General features: G+C 37.3%; 1 protein-coding gene across 1 annotated transcript in view; it reads left to right on the top strand.

Annotated features, from left to right (window-relative positions):
- The first annotated feature begins 3,861 nt into the window (after nucleotides 1-3,861).
- Nucleotides 3,862-19,425, top strand: part of LOC134669885 (transmembrane protein 47) — a 40,625-nt gene continuing 25,061 nt past the window's right edge. Inside the window, exon 1 of the mRNA XM_063527502.1 lies at nucleotides 3,862-5,515. Within this exon, the coding sequence (XP_063383572.1) occupies nucleotides 5,387-5,515 (129 nt within the window). The 5' untranslated portion in view covers nucleotides 3,862-5,386. The remainder of the gene's footprint in view (nucleotides 5,516-19,425) is intronic.

The following is a 19,425-nucleotide window of genomic DNA, read 5'->3' as shown; positions in this document are numbered from 1 at the left end:
ACATGCCAATTTTGCTAATTATATCCTATTATTTCAGGTCATCGTGATTCCTATTTAGATACAGCTGTGAGATATGTAACTGCACTTGGGCCCAGAACAAAGTTGAGCATTTTGTATTGAAACGACCTTCATATTAATTATTAATCGTCGTAATACTTTACGACCGTAAATAATGCCTGGGAACAGAGTAAATAACAAACCATACACTTCTCTTCTGGACGGTCAACAAGAAGCCATCATTGTCAGATGCTCGTGCAGAACATGATAAACATACATTTAATGTAAAGTTACTTACTATTTTTTTTGGAAACATATATAACATATTTCCCAAATTAATAAAAAAGTAGGTAAACAAAAACATGTTTTATTATTCACAACTCTTTATTAAGTCTTGTCCACCATGATATCAGCAGCTTGAACTGCAACATGTACCTGGAAATTGGAAATTATATCTTTTTAAAGCAGTTTCAGGCTGAATTTTGAGTATGGCTATGTATTCTTGTATATTCCTTCTTTCTAGTAGGCACCATCTCTGTTTAACGGTTTGCCTTTAGATACTCTGGCTACATTACCACAGAAAATAAATAGATACCACGACCCTACCAATAAAGTGAGCTTTTAAATACTTAATTGTAGTAAATTAATATTAATTTTATACTTACATCGACGTGATTCTCACAGCAATACTGTGTGTAACACGTGAAGTAGGTAGGTATTCCAAGTTTAATTCACGGCACCATCTTTCACGTCGTAGGTCTTCGTGGATTCGAACTATTATTTTTGTGAATCATTCCCACACATAGGAACAAGGTTTTTGATATATTATTAAGCAATGAAATCTACTGTTTAGGTATTAATTATAAATCAAATTGTAACAAACAAGCGCAGCGGTTTAACTGAAAAATGTTATGACAATCGTTGACAATGATAACTTTGACAATACGTGAGTGACGGATTTATTTACTATGGTTCGATAACTTTTATTATGCAATGACTTTACATTCAGCTCAGGAGAAGGTCAAACTAAGGTCATAAGGATATTTGTTGAAATATCTTCAATCCTCAATTATTATATCGCAGCAAATGTCGGAAACTGTTTAAAAACCTTATATCTCGAAATGGTTTTCGAAATAGAACATTTGAAAAAAAATGAACAATCCTAATTATGTAGATGTAACTTGAATGTAACTAAAACTTTAACATTAGCTTTGCTAAGAGTCCTGGAACGATTCTAATAAAGCAGGGTTTCGCTATTTCTTTGTCTATAAATATTTTAAAGGTATAAGGTACTCGAGGAAATTGCTGTTTTTTAGGTAAAAGAAAAAAAACTACAACGGCATTAATAAGAGACGTATCTGTAGGTAATATGATAATTTCACATTATTATTTACCCTTTCTTTCTGAATAAATATTGACAATGGTAACTTTTCCTGTACGTGGGAAACTGGGTGGCACTGGGGCTACATATATTTTTCCCACAGAATTTGACTCTGAAAATTATGGGGCACACAGGTTCTTATAACTGTGCATCAAAACTTTTGTTACATCCAAGTATTGTAGCAGTTTAAAAGTATCAGTTTTGGAGCATAAATATACTAAGTATTCGAATAAGCCCGGTGGTTACGACGATACCTCAATAATGAACAGTAAAGTTAATACAGTTACCTGATAGCGTTCATAAGCAAAGAAAGCGAAACGACTTATACACGTGAGACGGCATCGTTTCACTTTCATCGACGGACGTTCCAAGACAGTGCTTATACGTACAAAAATATTATCGCCGGCAGTCATGCCACGCGTCATTCAAACTGTTTGAAGCTTTCTTCTCATGTTCTCCGTATTTGTTATATTACTTTCCCACGTAATGCCTACGAGCTGGCGGTAGATTCAATACGTCCAATAACGTGCATAGAAATTATGTGTCAGCTTTTGTGAATCAATCTTACGCAGAGCTTTTCTATCAACATAAAATAAGTCTAAGGAAGTCGTCGAGTACGAGCATACTTCTTAGACATTTTGTTCGATTCAGTGATGCATTCTCGATGCGACTGCATCTGCATGGTGACCACCGATTGGTAGTCTATCTAATGGGTCAGCCAACGTTTTTAAGAGAAAGTGCCAGCTACAGCTGGAATTATAGTCTGTATCTTTAGATATTTAAATAAAAGTAAACAAAATCTACCCTCAAATGGCTCCTGAAGTCAGTTGAGGGTAGATGAAAACATTACATGATCAAATAATGTCGGTTAAAGTCAGGTCGTTCAGTGGCAGATCCAGGCGCTTTTGTATTTGGTTGGTTAACCAATAAATGTTACAACTACCCGAAAATGTACAAATTGTTTGTTTACTTTTATTTAAATCCCTAAAGATATATTATGGAGTATAGTAAAAGTCCACGGGTTCTTAAGTTTCAAAGGGCCAAAAATATTGAGCGTGGTTAACTGGTAGATGGTAGAAAATGCCTTAAGGTTAAGTCTTCCATTTGTACTTATAATTTTATGTGCAATAAAGATTAAGTTCGCCTTTGAACCTCAATTTATGTAAATTTTATATGAACCTGTGTTGTGTTAAGTACAAAAAAGTTGTTACTACAAAAAGTACTACTAGAGTATTTAAAGAGTCGCTTAATGTACCCCGATTGAGACGCATGCGGCTCGCAGTTTGCTCATCTTCATCTATCATGAATTCATGACACACTCGCGACTTGAAATAAGTATAAAAATCAAATATCCATCACAAATTACTATTAATTTATCTGTACACTTCAATTTTACAGAAATCTTTAGCTCCATTCTCCAAAAAGCTCGAATCGCCCAGACCAACAACGATCGAAGAAATTTTTACGTGAACAAATGTAGACGTTAAAGTATATTGTTGGTACGAGCATCGTCCGGATGTTCGGAAGCGCGCTGCATACATAAACGCTACTATGTAAACAGTTTGCTTAAAGAAATCGTTTAATTGTATCAGTTCAAACAAATGAATGCTTAGAATAGTTAAATCGTTTGTTTACTTAATAGCTGAGCTGACTACCGAGCGGATGGTTCTTTTATTGAAATATATTATCTATTAAGTATATATAAACGAAGCAGGTCGAAACAGATTTTATAAGGAATCACTTCCAGTTAACCTTACAGGCTTACATAGCATACAACCTTACAAGCTAGCGTGCTTAACAGACATACAAAAAACAATAACATAAAAAACAAAGTAAAACATTAGCACGACACAATTCGTCGCAACTGAAATAATAGCCATGAAAATTAAAAAAACGCCTATATTGCTCCTACAACATTTTGGCAACGCAACTCTATCAACGTTAAGTCTTTTCGTCACGACATTCGTATTTTTTCATAGCACGTTCGTGTTTTATTCCAATATTGGTATCGCTAGGGTAATTTTTGTCCAGCGCTGCGGCGCTGTGACGCCACGGGCGACCTCATTCGGTGGCCAGCCTTCCCCCACAACACGTGTGCTCCTTTCTGTGACCTAAATTTCTAGGAAAGTCGTGCGGAAAGGGTGGCTAAGCTGCCAGTAATTTAACCTGTATACAGTTACGGTACGGTCCAACTCATACACTTTTTTACTCTGTGGCTTTGGATTAAAGTGAAAATATGGTACCACGGAGTAATTAACAACGGAGACGCCATGTCTAAAATTTTCGGTACAAAATAGTCTGCCGTTTTTTGCGGGGGAGGGGCACATCAAATGTATAGGTACGTCATGTCAGATAAACGTCAGTCCATACATATGGTTGACATGTGGTTGACCATTGGCCGCCTATTTTCGACAGAGGGGAACGCCTGTTAATGGCGGCTCCATTGTTAATTACTCCGAGTATGGTACACATGTTTATCACAGTACGTGACAGTACTTACTTCTGCTCTACCATAAATCTATACGCCTAACCGGCAAAAAAATGCCACTTATTTGTAGGACTTATTTATTGCCTTGTAACTTATAAAAAAATAATTAGCATGGCTCTCAATTTAACAGAAATATGCGTGTAACGAGTAGAGGGAGAAATATGTGTGTTTCACATACATATTTGGAAAATGAAGATAGAAAATGTACAACCTATAACTTATAATAGTTTTACTATAATTGAAGTAAATGCGCGATGATTAATAGCTCGTGTGAATAAAGAAGTAACTTGTACACAAAATATGTTTAAAAACATCGCATCTATATCTAAAGAATTAAGGATCGAAATCAAATGTTTTGATAAAAATGTCAAACCATTAAACTTCAATAGGGTCGTCGACATAAAACCTACTGCACCGGTGTCAACATCTATTAGCAATGTTTTCAAAGCTTCCTGGGCTTTCTTTTTATTGGTATCATCAATCACCTTTCAATCAGTGATTTACTTAACCCAGGCCGCATTTTTCTGTTGTGCCTCGCTCAATCGACAGTGACAAATTAAGTTCTATCGCTCAATGGCTTTCGTGGGCCACTTCGGCTGTGATACGGAAGATACTAATGGACTTTATTGTCCCTTTCGTTTAGCATAATCCTAAATTATGGCTTTGAATTTAGAAGTAAATAGCTTTATTGGATATTCGATCAGAAGACTAAACTTTGCTTTGATATATTTTGTTCTTGTTTTGAAGCAGATTTTTTGAAACCCGGCAGTTTTATTGTTACGTCTTGTAAATATGGGAACATAGACGTAGCTCTTTGTATTGGATGGCGGCTGCCGATGCTGCTTAACGATGATCGCTTCGCTCAATATTGTTTGTGCAAACTGTAGGCACATAAGCTCGCAATTACAGATGCCGTAAGGCGTCTAGCTTAGGACCAATATGTGCTTAACTGTAATCGCTTAGACATTGGTGGCGTAGCGTGAAACATAAGCTATCCCTCGCTACTCCGAAATCCGTATTCCGTATCCTACGGGACAAATTACGTATTTGTCAAACATAAGTAACATTACAGGCATCACTAAATTACTATGCGCCGCCTTAGGTTAGACGGGTCTGTAAGAATGAGTTCTATTAGGCACTCCTTTTTCCTCGTCTCCATCTCTACCTTTGTCCGATACTCGATTACTGATTGTTTCAATCGCATTGCTATATCAGACCTTTCCATCCTGATCCTTGATATTAATTTAACTAGAGTCTGTCAGGAAAGAGGAGTCGTGAAATATATGAGATCTAATACATTTTCCGCACAGACTTTAGTGTTTGATTAGAAGCGTTATTAAGCTGGGCGCCGCGTAGACCATACTGTAACAATCCACTTATTTATAGATTGTCAGCTTGATTTCTGTGATTGACGCATAAACCCCGAACAGTTGTGTCCAAGTGTTGTGATTAGCAAGTGGTTGTGTAATGTGTTGAGCTGACCTGTTGGGTGTAGCGGAGTGGCGGGTCGGTAGCGCTTCATGCAGGGGCGCGCGGCCGCAGGCCCGGGCGGGCTCCGCTCCAACCCGCGCGCCCTTCCGCCGGTGCTGCCGCCGCCGCCCCAGTTCGCGACCGACCAGGAAGCGATGCCGGCCAACCAGATAGCCCAGGTGCCACACTAAGGGCCAGTTGCACCTACCACGTTTGACAGACTGATCAACGTCAGCCGGCGCGCCCCGGCACTTTACTATGAAACTTTCCATACATAAAAATTTTGCGAACTCTTTAACGATACGAACAGTTTGGTGCAACCGACCCTAAACTGATCATTTAATTTTGTAGCAATTACAATTTGGCGTTAAGAACTGCTTAAATTTTTTGCTGGGAAACATACTAGCACTTCCTTCGACGTGTCATTGGCAACTGATTGACACATTGCTATGGCTGTTATCGTTCTGTTTCCTATTTTTAAAATTAGACATATCATCACCGTATCATCAGCAATAAATCTATCTCACATTGGTTTAATAGGTCGTTTAGCTACACATAGAAGACAAAAGGCGCCAAAATTATACCTTGTGGTACTCCGAGCATTATAGCCGGCGGGCCACTTTACTCAGTTCCGTTAACAGCCACTTAATGGATTTTCGTTTATTAAGTGTCAACGAGGGTCTCAGTCGGCATACCGCGTTTCTTCCGTCTTGAAAATTATTATTGTTAGACGGGAAATGTGAGGAGCTTGACCACAAACCACAAGGTACTTGAGTACAGTAAAATTAGTGTACAATCGCCATCAGATCTAAAATCATCGTGTAATTAATTCAACAAGGTACGGATGTACGGAAGTTCTCGTAAGTAAACCATCCGGGATTTTAGCAGTCTTGAGACTCTTGAGTACGAGTATTATTATTTATTTATTTATGTTTGATTTGTTTAGACATAATGAGGTCACAAACTCTATTTTTGGATGGGTGCTTGGATAACTTTCAACAGTCTTCTTAATTAACTTTAGTGGTTCTCTATTCTATTGAATTCATTGTGGTCTTAATAACTTTAATTAATTTCCTACGTTGCCTCAACAAACCTATACCTGTGTCTGTGGCTTTAAGTACTAGCAATACTAACATGCGAGAAAAGCATTCTGCCTCTTCGTTAAAACATATACGCCTTGAATCGGCTATTGTGATTTTCACAAAAGAAAATACAGTCAGTCTGCAAAGTAGGTGAAGCAGAGAAATAATGACATTGTTATATCGAATGTTCAGCTGGTACAGGGTACAGACAAGTATTCAAAATACGTTACATGTACCGCACAAAACCTTCCTTGTAATTCTATTCCTTATAGGGCAACACTGAGCAGATATAGGGCCTTGCATATTGCATGTGATTTTTTGGCCGGCTAAGAGGTGCAAAGATTGAGAGGACCTTTACTGGCCATGGCCAACCTCATTGTATAAACAGCCATGTTCATTGTTCAGTCAGTTCAGTAGGTTCTAACATAAGATATATTTTTTTCTCAAACATGCAATGAAATATTGATGTTATGTTCCTTATAATAGGCTGCGAAGTATGACGTTTCAGGTGCGGCTGGGACAAAAGGTCGTTAATGGAATTTCATACAAATCTTGCAGGCCTAGGCCGGCAAAGTCCTCTTTTTTAATTTTCATTTCACAGATATTTGTGACACAGCACCGTGGCATTCATCCATTAAAAAAAACTAGAGGCAGTATTTGCTTTATGGTTCGTAATGACACTCTGCCACTACGCCTATAAAAAAAAAACTAAAATCAATGTTAGCTATAATTTGCCGTTTTATTTGTATACAATCAACATGAATTTAATAAATAATACTTACATTATTAACCAAATTCCATAATTTTAAATTATAAATTTAACTACACAAATAAAAACATTTAAAATATTTCATCTAAACGTTAACGGTAAAGAGGTCTACTCAAACACGCGTAGTTATTTTTTTTAAATTGTTATGGAGGCAAAGTTGAAAAATTGTCATTCTGTTTTATTGGATTTATGGTGCGTTGTTGATTTTTTACTTTAATATGAGTTCCGACGAAATAATGAAATTAATATTAATTGTAATCGTAGGTGTTGGAATTGGCAGCGTAAGCAAAATTTATTTTAAATAACTTGCTGCCTCTGCCGCCAAGTCAAAGACGAAGTATGTATATGGTTGGTTATGGCAATTTTATTATTTGAGAAACTAAGAAGAACGGCGTACAGTTTATTAGAAACAGTTTTGTGGCATATTTTAAATGAATGTAACTACAAATTCGCGAACACTGTGGAAATTATACTTATTTACTCGATGCATAAAGCAACGATGTATGTGAAACATGATATCAACATGAAAGACTATGTAAACTTATGTGACGAAAACGACAGTCAGACGGATACAAGGCGAAAAAATCAAAGATACATGAAAATATACGGGTAGTAAAAATACACGACTCGTGTAAAACATACGCGTGATAATGATTATAGGTACGTGTTGGTTATATTTTGGGTGTAGTTTACTTTTAGTTTTTTCTATATAAAACTTGGGTTTCGTGGATTTTTTATTTTATTTATTTCATTGCATGTTTGAGAAAAGCACTATACATACCTCGGCGGGAAATGGGGTTGCCCGCGCTCAGACCTATCCGGCCTCGCTTCGCTCGGCCGTCTATATGTCTTCGGCCGGCAACCCCTTTCGTCCCGGCCTCTGTAGTAATGTACTATTAAAGGGTCGGAAAATGTTATTGTTCGTTCAACCAATGATCATTGAGCATGTTCTCTTACGAGCAGGTACATTTGCGACATCTAGCATTCCACATGTCTGTGATTACGGCAGCGAGCATGTCATTGTAGGAAGTTGCAATACACGAAAGTTTCCCGAGGGTAGCTTACCGTTGGAGTTTGTGCCTATTCCGACTTACCTTTGTGTTCCTGGGTAGTGTGACCCAAATGTACTCGCTATTATTTACTGAGATTTAGAGCGCACTAACTTGAATTTAATGTTGCGGTTGCCGCCTTAGAGAAGTGCAGGCCGAGTATTCCCATTGAGCTCTGAGCTTGAGTCGAATGATCATTCGAGTCTGTATTGGTGTGTACTCGAAACCTAGAGGAACGAGATTTGCTGGAATCGAGTCGAGACAATCGAGTGTTACAAGCATGGAACCAATTAGGACGCAATCGAGTTGCTCATGTTAAAATATCGTAGCTTTGAAACGTGATAAAGACAAAGCCTCTCTAGAGACGACTTTACAATCTTTATGTTCGTAAAATCATAAAATATATGGTTCGTAAATTTATTAGTATGACGAAATTCAAGAAGCCAGTCTGGATAGCAACGGTTTTTATCGCTCATGTTTAGATTGAAGTAATTGAGTTAAGATTCGAAAATAATTCCAACTCACCACTCAGCATATTTGGCTAGACTTTTTAGTTTAAAGTGTACATCGTAAAACTGATTTGAGTTTTTTAAATGCTTTAGTCCTTGCCAACTCCATTAAATGCTTTATTAGCAGCCACACATAAACGGAAAACGGTCTTATAACTATTAGCTACGCGGAAAACTAAAACCGATGATCGCGCTTGACGTAAAAAAAAAATATTTTAGTGGTGGGCCCACTAAAATTAAAAAAATTCTACGTAACATTCAAATCGTTATTAGACATCTATCAAATGAAAAATAACTAATGTGTCATGTAAGTACCTAAGTACCTATCCCATATCGCGCACAGCACCTACAGTCAACACTGCTCTAGGATTTTCTGAAGGTTCGACTCTCCTTCCTTCACTTCCAAAGCGATTGTAGTATAACTCCTGACATTGTTTCAACTGTTTCAAGCCACTGCGGCTATGGCTGAGGCGGAATTGGATTTTTCCAAGCTTCATGAAGAAGCTTTGTTTATTTCTGGCTTTGTGTTGTTTTATCTATTGTGATCTCTATTCTTTAGTACTTCTATTGTTTTTTTGCAATATGTACTTATGTCTATTTCCTTGGCTTACTCTGAAGTTGTTAGTCTTAACGGACTGTTGTCTGACATGTCAAAACAGTATCATTTTTCAGACTGTCATAAAAATAATGCTACATAGTTAGGTACTCTTTGAAGTTCTTTCCGATTTACTTTTTTTAACTAAGGCCGAATCCTTACTGTATGTCGGCAAAGTGTCTACCTACTTTTTGTAGGGATTATTATTGCTATGATATACTACTGTTTTTATACAATAGTAAGTCAGGTGCTTCGGAATGTAGCTTAAAATACGGTTTATTCTGAAGAGTAAAAAAAATGTAAATGCCCAGTGATAAATATATGTATAATAAACTTAATATATCATCACTGTCATTAATATTAGTTTCTATTCTATTCATCAAAGTCGTTCGATGTTCGGTATTGCCACAAAGCACAACATTAGGTTTAATAAATGTGTAGTTCTTCTAGAGATGGGCGGCGGGTAAATACCCGGGGTAGATATCGGGTATTTATCGGGTATTTACCCAATCTACCCGGTATTTACCTTTTCTACCCAAATAAGTGGGTATAAATAAAAGTTGGAAACGGAGTAATAAATTGAATTGAGATAATGTAAATAACAGTTTTTTTGATACTCATGTAGTTCTATAAAACGTATAAATATTTGTATTGACTAAAAAAATTGACAAATGTTTAATATCTTAATACATACGTTCTACAATACGTGTGTTTGTCACTCTACTCCTCCCATAAACGGCTGGAACGATTAGGATGAGATTTAATCTCATATGTATATGTGTGTGTGTGTGTGTGTATGTATGTGTGTGTGTTAACAATTAAACCCGGTAGGTGGCGCTGCTATAGGTATATAGCCAAATTCGATTTACTGAAACCGATTAGGGTGAAATTTTGTGTATATGACTATTATATATATGTATATGTATATTTCAACGGGTATCTGGATTCTTTAAAAAAACTATTGGACCCGGTAGGTGGCGCTGCTGTCGGTATATCACCTAATTTTATTTACTGAAACCGATTTGGATGAAATTTTAAGTATATATTTCAACCGGTACCTGGATTGTTTGAAAACTCTATTGGACCCGGTAGGTGGCGCTGCTGTCGGTTTATCACCTAATTTTATTTACTGAAACCGATTTGGATGAAATTTTGAGTATATATTTCAACTGGTACCTGGATTGTTTGAAAACTCTATTGGACCTGGTAGGTGGCGCTGCTGTCGGTTTATCGCCTAATTTTATTTACTGAAACCGATTTGGATGAAATTTTGTGTAAGTATATTTCAACCGGTACCTGGATTGTTTAAAAACACTATTGGCTATATATATACCGATAGCAGTGCCACCTACTGGGTCATATTGTGTTTTCAAACAATCTCATCATCATCATCAGCCTACTCTCGTCCACTGTTGGACGTAGGCCTCTCCTATTGCACGCAATGGCGTGCAATAGGAGAGGCCTACGTCCCACGCAATGCGTGTGTGTTGCACGCAATGTGGCTCAATGGAGCACGATTTGCGGCAACTTTGATCCAGCTCTTGCCAGCCGCCTTGCGAAGACTGAGGGCGTCCTACTCTACGTTTGCCGATGCGTGGTCTCCATTCGAGAACTCGTCTACCCCAACGGTTATCGGTTCTACGGCTAATATGTCCGGCCCACTGCCACTTCAGCTTGCTAATCCGGTGGACTATGTCGACGACTTTAGTTCTCTGACGGATGACTTCATTTCGAATACGATCCCTCAGAGAGACTCCCGAGTATAGCCCTTTCCATAGCTCGCTGAGTGACTTTGAATTTATGGACCGGTCCTACCGTGAGTGTCCACGTTTCGGCTCCGGACGTCCATCACGAGTAGGACGCACTGATTGAAGACTTTTGTCTTCAGACTCTGTGGGATTGACGACGTGAAGACTCGACGCAGCTTCCCATATGCTGCCCAGACCAACTGTATCCTTCTATTCGACTCTTTCTCGTAGTTGTTCCTTCCTAACTGCAGTATTTGCCCGAGGTAGGTAGACGTATTCTTGAACAACCTCGAGAACAGCCCCTTGTACTGCAATAGGTTCCGGAGCAACACATTCGTTGAACATAACTTTCATGTTGTCCAAATTCATCCGGAGACCTATGCGTTGAGAAGAATCAGCTAGACCGGTCAGCATATGCTCTAAATCCTGCAACGTCTCAGCTATGAAGACGATGTCGTCCGCAAATCGCAAGTGTGAGATGTATTCGCCATTAATGTTAATACCATGTTCCTTCCAGTCGAGCGTTTTAAACATATCCTCCAATGCATTTGTGAACAATTTGGGGGAAATCACATCCCCTTCTCTCACACCACGATGCATGGGGATAGGCTTAGTCTGCTGGTTTTTGACTTGGACGGCTATGGTAGCTGCGTTGTACAGACATCTCAACACTTGGATATATCATGCCAGGATGCCAGTCGACTTGGCATCGCTGCAGGGAATCCAGAACAGCCCAGACTTCAATGGAGTCAAAGGCTTTCTCATAGTCCACAAATGCTAAGCACAGGGGCCGGTTATACTCTTCAGTCTTCTGTATAATCTGCCGCACTGTGAAGATGTGGTCTATGGTGCCGTATTCTCCTCGAAATCCGGCCTGCTCCGGTGGCTGAAATTCGCCGTGTCTTCGTGCTAGGCGGTTCGTTATGACCCTCGAAAACAGTTTGTAGATGTGGCTTAGGAGCGAAATGGGCCGGTAGTTCTTCAATAGGGCCTTATTTCCCTTTTTAAAGAACAGCACGACAACACTCCTACTCCATACCTCTGGAGATCGAAGAGAACGGCGTTAAAAATGTTCTGGAACTCCTTTAGTGCAGGTTTGCCTCCCGCTTTCAGAAGCTCAGTTGTAACGCCGTCCTCGCCTGGGGCTCTTCCATTTTTAAGCTGTCTGAGGGCCATCTCGATTTCGTCAGTGCTGATTTCTGGCAAGTTTTCGGTAAAGTGGTGGATTAATTTGGCTCTCGAATCCTCATTTTCGGGATCTGGTTGAGATCAAACAATCTAGATACAATATTTAATCCAAACTGGTTTCAGTAAATCAAATTTGGCCATATACCTAACGAAAAAATTACTGTATTAAACAATAAATAAAATAAAATGTAGAAATATCAAAACCAAAATATGACAACAACAAAAAAATAGTAGATATAGGTATAAAATAAAATAAAATTAACGAAATAAATATATATATATATATGTAGATAAAATAGTTATACACAAATTAACAAAGAATGTAAATACTACGGTATAAAATAGCTTAATTAAATTAATATTCCTACACCACAAATCAGTGAACTAAATGCACTCGTCGAAAAAAATTTTATTGTGTACAAAAAAGTTGTGAGATTGTGATTTGCATACTTTATTTTAACTTATTTTCATATTTATATGATAATAATATTGATATATCTTAGTTATATAATGAATTTCTTCAATTATACGAACAAATTTTAAATACCCAACAATTTGGGTAGATACGGGTAAATATCGGGTAGATTGGGTAGTTTTGGGTATTTTCCCGGTATTTACCCGCCGGCGCCCATCTCTAAGTTCTTCTAATAGATACATCAAACCGTCAGCATCAGCATATAAATATTTGGTTTTTTAAATAAAAATAAAAAATACATAAAAGTACGTCTAATATTCGCTTTCATGTGAAGCCGATCGATCTAAAGGTCAAACAGTATAAAGAATAAAGGCAGTAAGACTTTATATTCAAATATTCACGTTCCACGTTCAAACATTGGATGTAGTATATGACACTATGACAGGTCTTTTAACTGCCACTCTAGAGTGTTCCGATTTCGATTCGATTTTACACAAAACGATCTAGTCCCAATAAGCTAACTTCAATACGGCTTGTGTTTATCTATATTCTTTATTTGAAGATTGAATGCTCGGAAGAAGTGGAGGAGAAAAAGTCGGACAGCACCAAAGTATAGTAGCTCAGGACGTAACCTGTATATTATGATATCATTTATTGCAAACCTTGGTACAACACAATAGATGTTAGGTACAATGGAAAAGGATCGCATGGCACCCTGGTAGGGTATGGCAATTATCCTTAAAACTATTATAGGAGAGAGGGACTACTGCGTATAATTTTACTTTGTTTCGGCCCTCTACGTTTTGGTACACATGATCCAATTTGTTTCGCAGGTCCAATTACAAAGCGGATATTGGATATTAGGCAAGCTTTTGAATCTTTTGATGTTGAAATATATTAAATTGATGTTAGAGGCTTCAAATAAACACATGTATCGATCGAACCTACGTATACAGGGTGGAAAGATAAGTCGGGCCCCGGAGGGAAACTACTTTAAATCCTCAAGCTGGCTCATTTTACTTAAAGGAGACATTCCTTTATTTTTAAAAAGAAACAAAACTGCATTCAAAGTATTTTTCTTTTTTTCTTGAATTTGGCTTGTCTAAAAAAAATCTTGCGTACTAAATATTAAATGTTATGGATATTTTGTACGACAGACGAGTATAAGACCTAATGTTTTTTGGAGAAATGTTATCATGAACTGTACCGACTAGTAGAATAAAATTGCGAGTTTTTATTTTTTGGAAATTTTAAGTGGTTCGAGTCCCAGCGAGGCAAGTGAGTTTTACTAAATCTTTGAATGCAGTTTTGTTTCTTTTTAAAAATAAAGGAATGTCTCCTTTAAGTAAAATGAGCCAGCTTAAGAATTTAAGGAAGTTTCCCTCCAGGGCCCGACTTATATTTCCACATTGTATAGTACCTAATAATTATTCATTTAGATGGGTCTTGATAAAAAGAAGTTTATCACAGATACCTACGCGAAATATCGGTTTTTACACATCGCGTTTCGAACGCCTGATACTCTTATGATGAGACGCATCGCGTTTCTTGCTTTTAGATGGTTTCTTCGGTGACAGTCAGATGTGTATTTTATGTCACATTTTGCTTAATGAGAGAATGAGACGCAATGACATTGGACCATGTTATTGGACATCTGTCCAATATAATACCCTCCTATGGCACTGTGAAGGCTGTTCAGATTTTTTAATAATTTGTGTTCCGATTATGTTATAAAATGATTCACCAAATATATAACTGAATTTAAATACACAATGAAAACAACACTCTTTAAACGGCCAATTTGTTTCCATTACCTATCCCTTTAAATCCATCAAATGTTAATGAGGGGTACAACCAAAAGTCTGACTTCATTTGAAGTTCAAATCAAGCATTGAATATTCCGTGCTTTGTTCCATTATTGATGCAAATTCTGCAGGTTGGCGGGCCGAGCCCCATTTTTCTAGGTTAATGTATTCTCATAAAATTCAAAAGCGCTTCATTCCGCTCGGATTTACGAACTGCTAATAGTGCTAGTAGTAGGTAACTTGGAACATGGAAGTTCAACGAGCCTGTTGTGAGCAGCATGGTAATTACAAGCGGTAACTAACAAGCTGTGATGGTAATGAGAACATAAACACGGTATATAACTTAATAAGCTTTTTTCTAAGTTGTTGTAACCGTAGTGTTCTATTAGTCGCGGAGTAAATATACGTTTCATACAAGTTCACCTAGCACGTGAGCAGCATGGTGACACAAAAGAGATAGGTACAGAAATCAATCAACATACAAAGCGCGCTCGAGCAACGCACACATAGACACCGCTCACGGACACGATATCTCGGACCAGTTGGGACCAGTGCGAGCGCGAGTGCCATCCGCTTAAGACACGCGTCTCTGAACTTTTTTTGTGCAATAATGGAGAAACAAAACAAAAAGTTATTATAACTGTACAGTGGACGGTTGTTTAAATTCAACATTAACCGGTGAATTGTCGTTTTTTAAGCTACCAGTGGTTTCAGAGAGAATGCGTATGCGAATTTATTACATTGTACATGATAATGCGAATTATTACAGTTTAAAATATAATAATCGTGCATTTCGCCAATCTCGAAATCATCGCAAGATATTTTTTAATACAGTTGCTCAAAAAGTGCTACTTTACGTCAATCGCAACCCTAGAGCGACCGCCGAGCGTAGGTATGAAAAGTAAAGTACATACATGTGATTGACTTCTGTACTTATCTGTTTTGTGATGGTGATGAGAAAGCGGGAAATAGAAGAAATGGTAGGTAATGAGAATTTATCAGCACCTAAAAGTGTTCCTAAGCTTACCAGTAGATAAAGGTTCAACAGTGATACTTATATTTATATGTATGTAGTTTGAGATGACAGATGGTTTTAGTACATTTGATTTTGTGCTAAAAAATAGTCGATATTCGGCTAATATCCGAATCCGAATCCGAAAGGTAGGCAATTTTAAAGAAAATATCAGAAGAAAAAAAAATAGTTCAAAGTGAGTTGAATCGAGCCTTGCATTCAAAGCACGGGGTTACCGACTGAATTGAATTTCTGGAAGATATTTCGAATAAACTTGGTACATAAGTTCGTAAGTATACGTACGGATACATTACTCGCGATATCCATTGTTCATGTTTTTCTTGGAAGTTACAACAATAATGCTTCTTCAGGTTAAAACCCATTTACCACGATCACTTTCTAAAAGTTCACACGATACGTTCGATTTGATGCATACCTGTCAATTGAGGATATATGTCTATGAGAATAAGAAGATAAGTAGGTATCCCCAATTGAAATAGACTAGAAATATACGCTAACCCAATAGTAGTTTCATAACATAAATCATAGCGTAATCCAGACTTTATTTGTCGCTCCGAGTGACCCTTCCCATTTGCCAGGAAGTCTGCACGTGGACGGTTCCTTTATAATCCAATGAATGAAATCCCTCTCGCTGACACACGTTTCCGGTCGATTCTATATTGTGATTGCTCTTTATTAACAACCCAATGTATCACCAATAAACCATCTGTTCTGAAACGAAGTCCTATAAAATTAAATAAATAATATTTCAGGAAGCTGCAGTAAGCTCGAGTGAACGCAAATGCAGTTATCACATCATTGTAAACTTTGTTGAAGTGTTAAATGAGGATCACTTTACGTGAGACAGACACCCTTTTCGGAGACGTCGGGCTCAAGAGCGGCGGGGCGCTAACAGCTGATGCCGCGACTCCCGGCCCGACGCTCGATCGATGACCGCTCCCCTCACCCCGAGATACCCACCTCACTTTCCCGCTTTCTTTCCCTCGGTACGTGCTGGGGAATTACTTCAACCGCTTACCGAGTGAGACATTTGACACGAACCAGCCTAAACGTATTCTCCCGTTACGCAAAGTTGTTTCGGAACACAGTTACACTGGTTTGCACGTGCGTTGGATTCTTAAAGAAATGGAACTACACGGCCTCTTGTTCGGATTTGTACTTGTTTCTTATTTGCACCCCAGCCGTGATGGATGACGAGTCTTATGCGACGTCACAGAAACACTACTCCTTTCTCTTTGATGACATTCATTACTTTGCGATGGAGGTTTCCTTTTGTCTCCGTCTCCTTTTCATATTTGAGTAATCATTCATCGCGGACATGCACTATTTCTGCTTATTCAATAAAGCTGCCCTTGTCCTATAGTTCGTTTTTTTTAGCATTAGAAATAAGGTAAACAATCTTGATGTGTTCAATTAAAAGACATGTCAAGATCGCTTACCTTCTTTCAAGTTCTTTCTAATGCTAAAAAAACAAACTGTACCTACTGACACCTAAAAACAATTCTTTTTTATTAGAGGACTTATAGGTAGACTGAAAAGATTAGCCTCCAAATGAAATTGACTAATGGGTGTGAAGTGCCTTAAAAGATAAGTAATTAAAATTAACGGCTTTGAAGTTAGTGAGTTTTCCAACCTTTCAAGAACAAAGCCAAAGGAACATTTTTTCGGCTGTGTAATTTTAATTTGTTATTCGGCACAGTTTTTTTCTGGTTTTGGGTCGGTCGGAAAATATAATATAAGTATTCGTAGATAGGTACTTTTTGTAGAGTACTTAATCTTCAACCCGTATTTGGGATTAAGCTCCTTTTTTATTGCGTCGTAGATATGTTTTAAAAGTATGATTGATACGTAGACAAATTGGATCGGTTTACATTACATTGTGTTCTAACAACTTCCTTTAATACCTGGTTGTACAAAAAACACGCTATACATAATTATATGAAGTAACCATACCATACCGTATGTACAGTCACCACACGGGATTGTTATGCCATTTAGGATTCTTTCTTCATATAGAATTCTATAGCGTAAGTATTGAACAACCAATTTACCTAGGACCCTAAATGGCGCATCAATCGCGGAGCGTGATGGTACTTTGCTGACATTCGGATCAGTATTATGCTGAGGTCTCGACCATTTCGTGTTAAACTTTAGCTTATTTCATGCACACTTGTAGTTTATAGCTATACTTTTGTGTGTAATTTTAGTTTTAATTTTATCACGAATAAAATATTTGATTCTGATTCTGAATACCCAGCCGTAGCCTACAGTAGGAAAACAGCTGTAATTTAATTGCGATCCTGATCTGCGGATGCTTCCCAGATTTTAAATGGGAACAGCCATCAAAGGAGTCTGCAGAAAAGGCAAAGCCAAATCCTGAATCGTTTACTTAAAACTAGCGGATTAAACCGTGATAGCTGTAGACATCTTAAGGTTTGTGCCCTGCGAAGCGTTGCGCTGCACAACTTTTTGCACACCACTTAAGCGTAGTTTTGACAAAACAGAAACCGACCACATTCATTATCATTAAGCAAATGTTCATTATTATTCGTTATAGAAAAGAAAATGTTTTTGACGGTTTTTGTAGAAATAATATTCTACTTATTTAATCCAGAAAACATGTTGTTTTTTTATGCCTGTGTACATATGTAAAGCCGTTTACAAAATATGAGCTGAAATAAGCACATGGCATGACGTATTGGTGTACTAGCTCAATAGTGGGACCGGATTTTTGCACTAAAAGTTTTGATAATTCTAAAGTTGAAAAAGTGATACTTATCTCATATGGGACATATTTTTAAGCATATTTGCAGTATACGATGAAAAGTTAGAACGAGCGTTAGATATAAATTAGGTATTTATATATTTTTAGTAATGTTTTTTTAATATTGAATTAAAGTGCAATGTTTAAGTTCCATTGTTAATAATATGTATGACGCTTTATAATGTAAAATTATTAGAATTTTTTTTAACGTGCTTCTTTGTCAAACTACAATTAGCTTATTATTTTGTCGATATTGAATTAAAGTTTAATAAATCCACAACAACATATCTAAATTTTAAAGTTAATAGGCAAGCTAAAAAATTAGAAGAATAAGATATATGCTTTAGAATTAATATACGTTTTTTGTCCTATAATATCTAATATTGAATTAGAGTCTGTAAAAATAAGTCTATTACTATAAAATAATATACGCAGCCATATTATGGAAAGTAAGAAATTTCTGTGTGTAGCTTGCATTGTAATAGTAAAATCTAGTTAAAAAGGCGCGAAATTCATAGATACGCCGCGCTGGTCCGTCCGTCGCCGGCGCGGCGCTCGGGAGCCTATCATAGCCTACCTATACCTCGCCCCTCGCCCCACCTCCCGCTCAGTAACACTGTCTGTCTTTTCTTATCATTCATTTGTTGGTTTACCGTGCACATATATAAATTAGATGCGGACATTACGTGAAATTAAAATATCTTTTTACGTAAAAATACCTACATCTGGTCAATCAGATCTTGTCAGAGGCGGCAAATTTGAAAAATGTATTCGCGAAGGGATATCGTCCCATAGAAAATTTGAATTTCGCGCCTTTTTTTAGTGAGAAGATTTGCTTGACCAGCTATATTTCATTATCTTGACTAATATTGTAATAAAAATGTATAAGATATTCACAACTATTTTTTACTATACATAGTTTTTCAAAGGACTGTCTCATTTCAAACATAGACAAAGAGAATCATCATACTATCTTTGACTTACACTAGTACTAGCACCCAAAAGAAAAGGTTGAATATAGTTTTTTGTTTTTATGTACTGGCAAATTGGTTTGACCAACTATACCTATTTCTGGTTCCTATTGTCATGTCCTGTCCTATTCAACGTCAATATCATTATTTGTATATTATAA

Source organism: Cydia fagiglandana, chromosome 13 (genome assembly GCF_963556715.1).
Source record: "Cydia fagiglandana chromosome 13, ilCydFagi1.1, whole genome shotgun sequence".
NCBI classification, from domain to species: Eukaryota; Metazoa; Arthropoda; class Insecta; order Lepidoptera; family Tortricidae; genus Cydia; species Cydia fagiglandana.
This window is presented reverse-complemented; position numbering and strand designations above follow the sequence as displayed.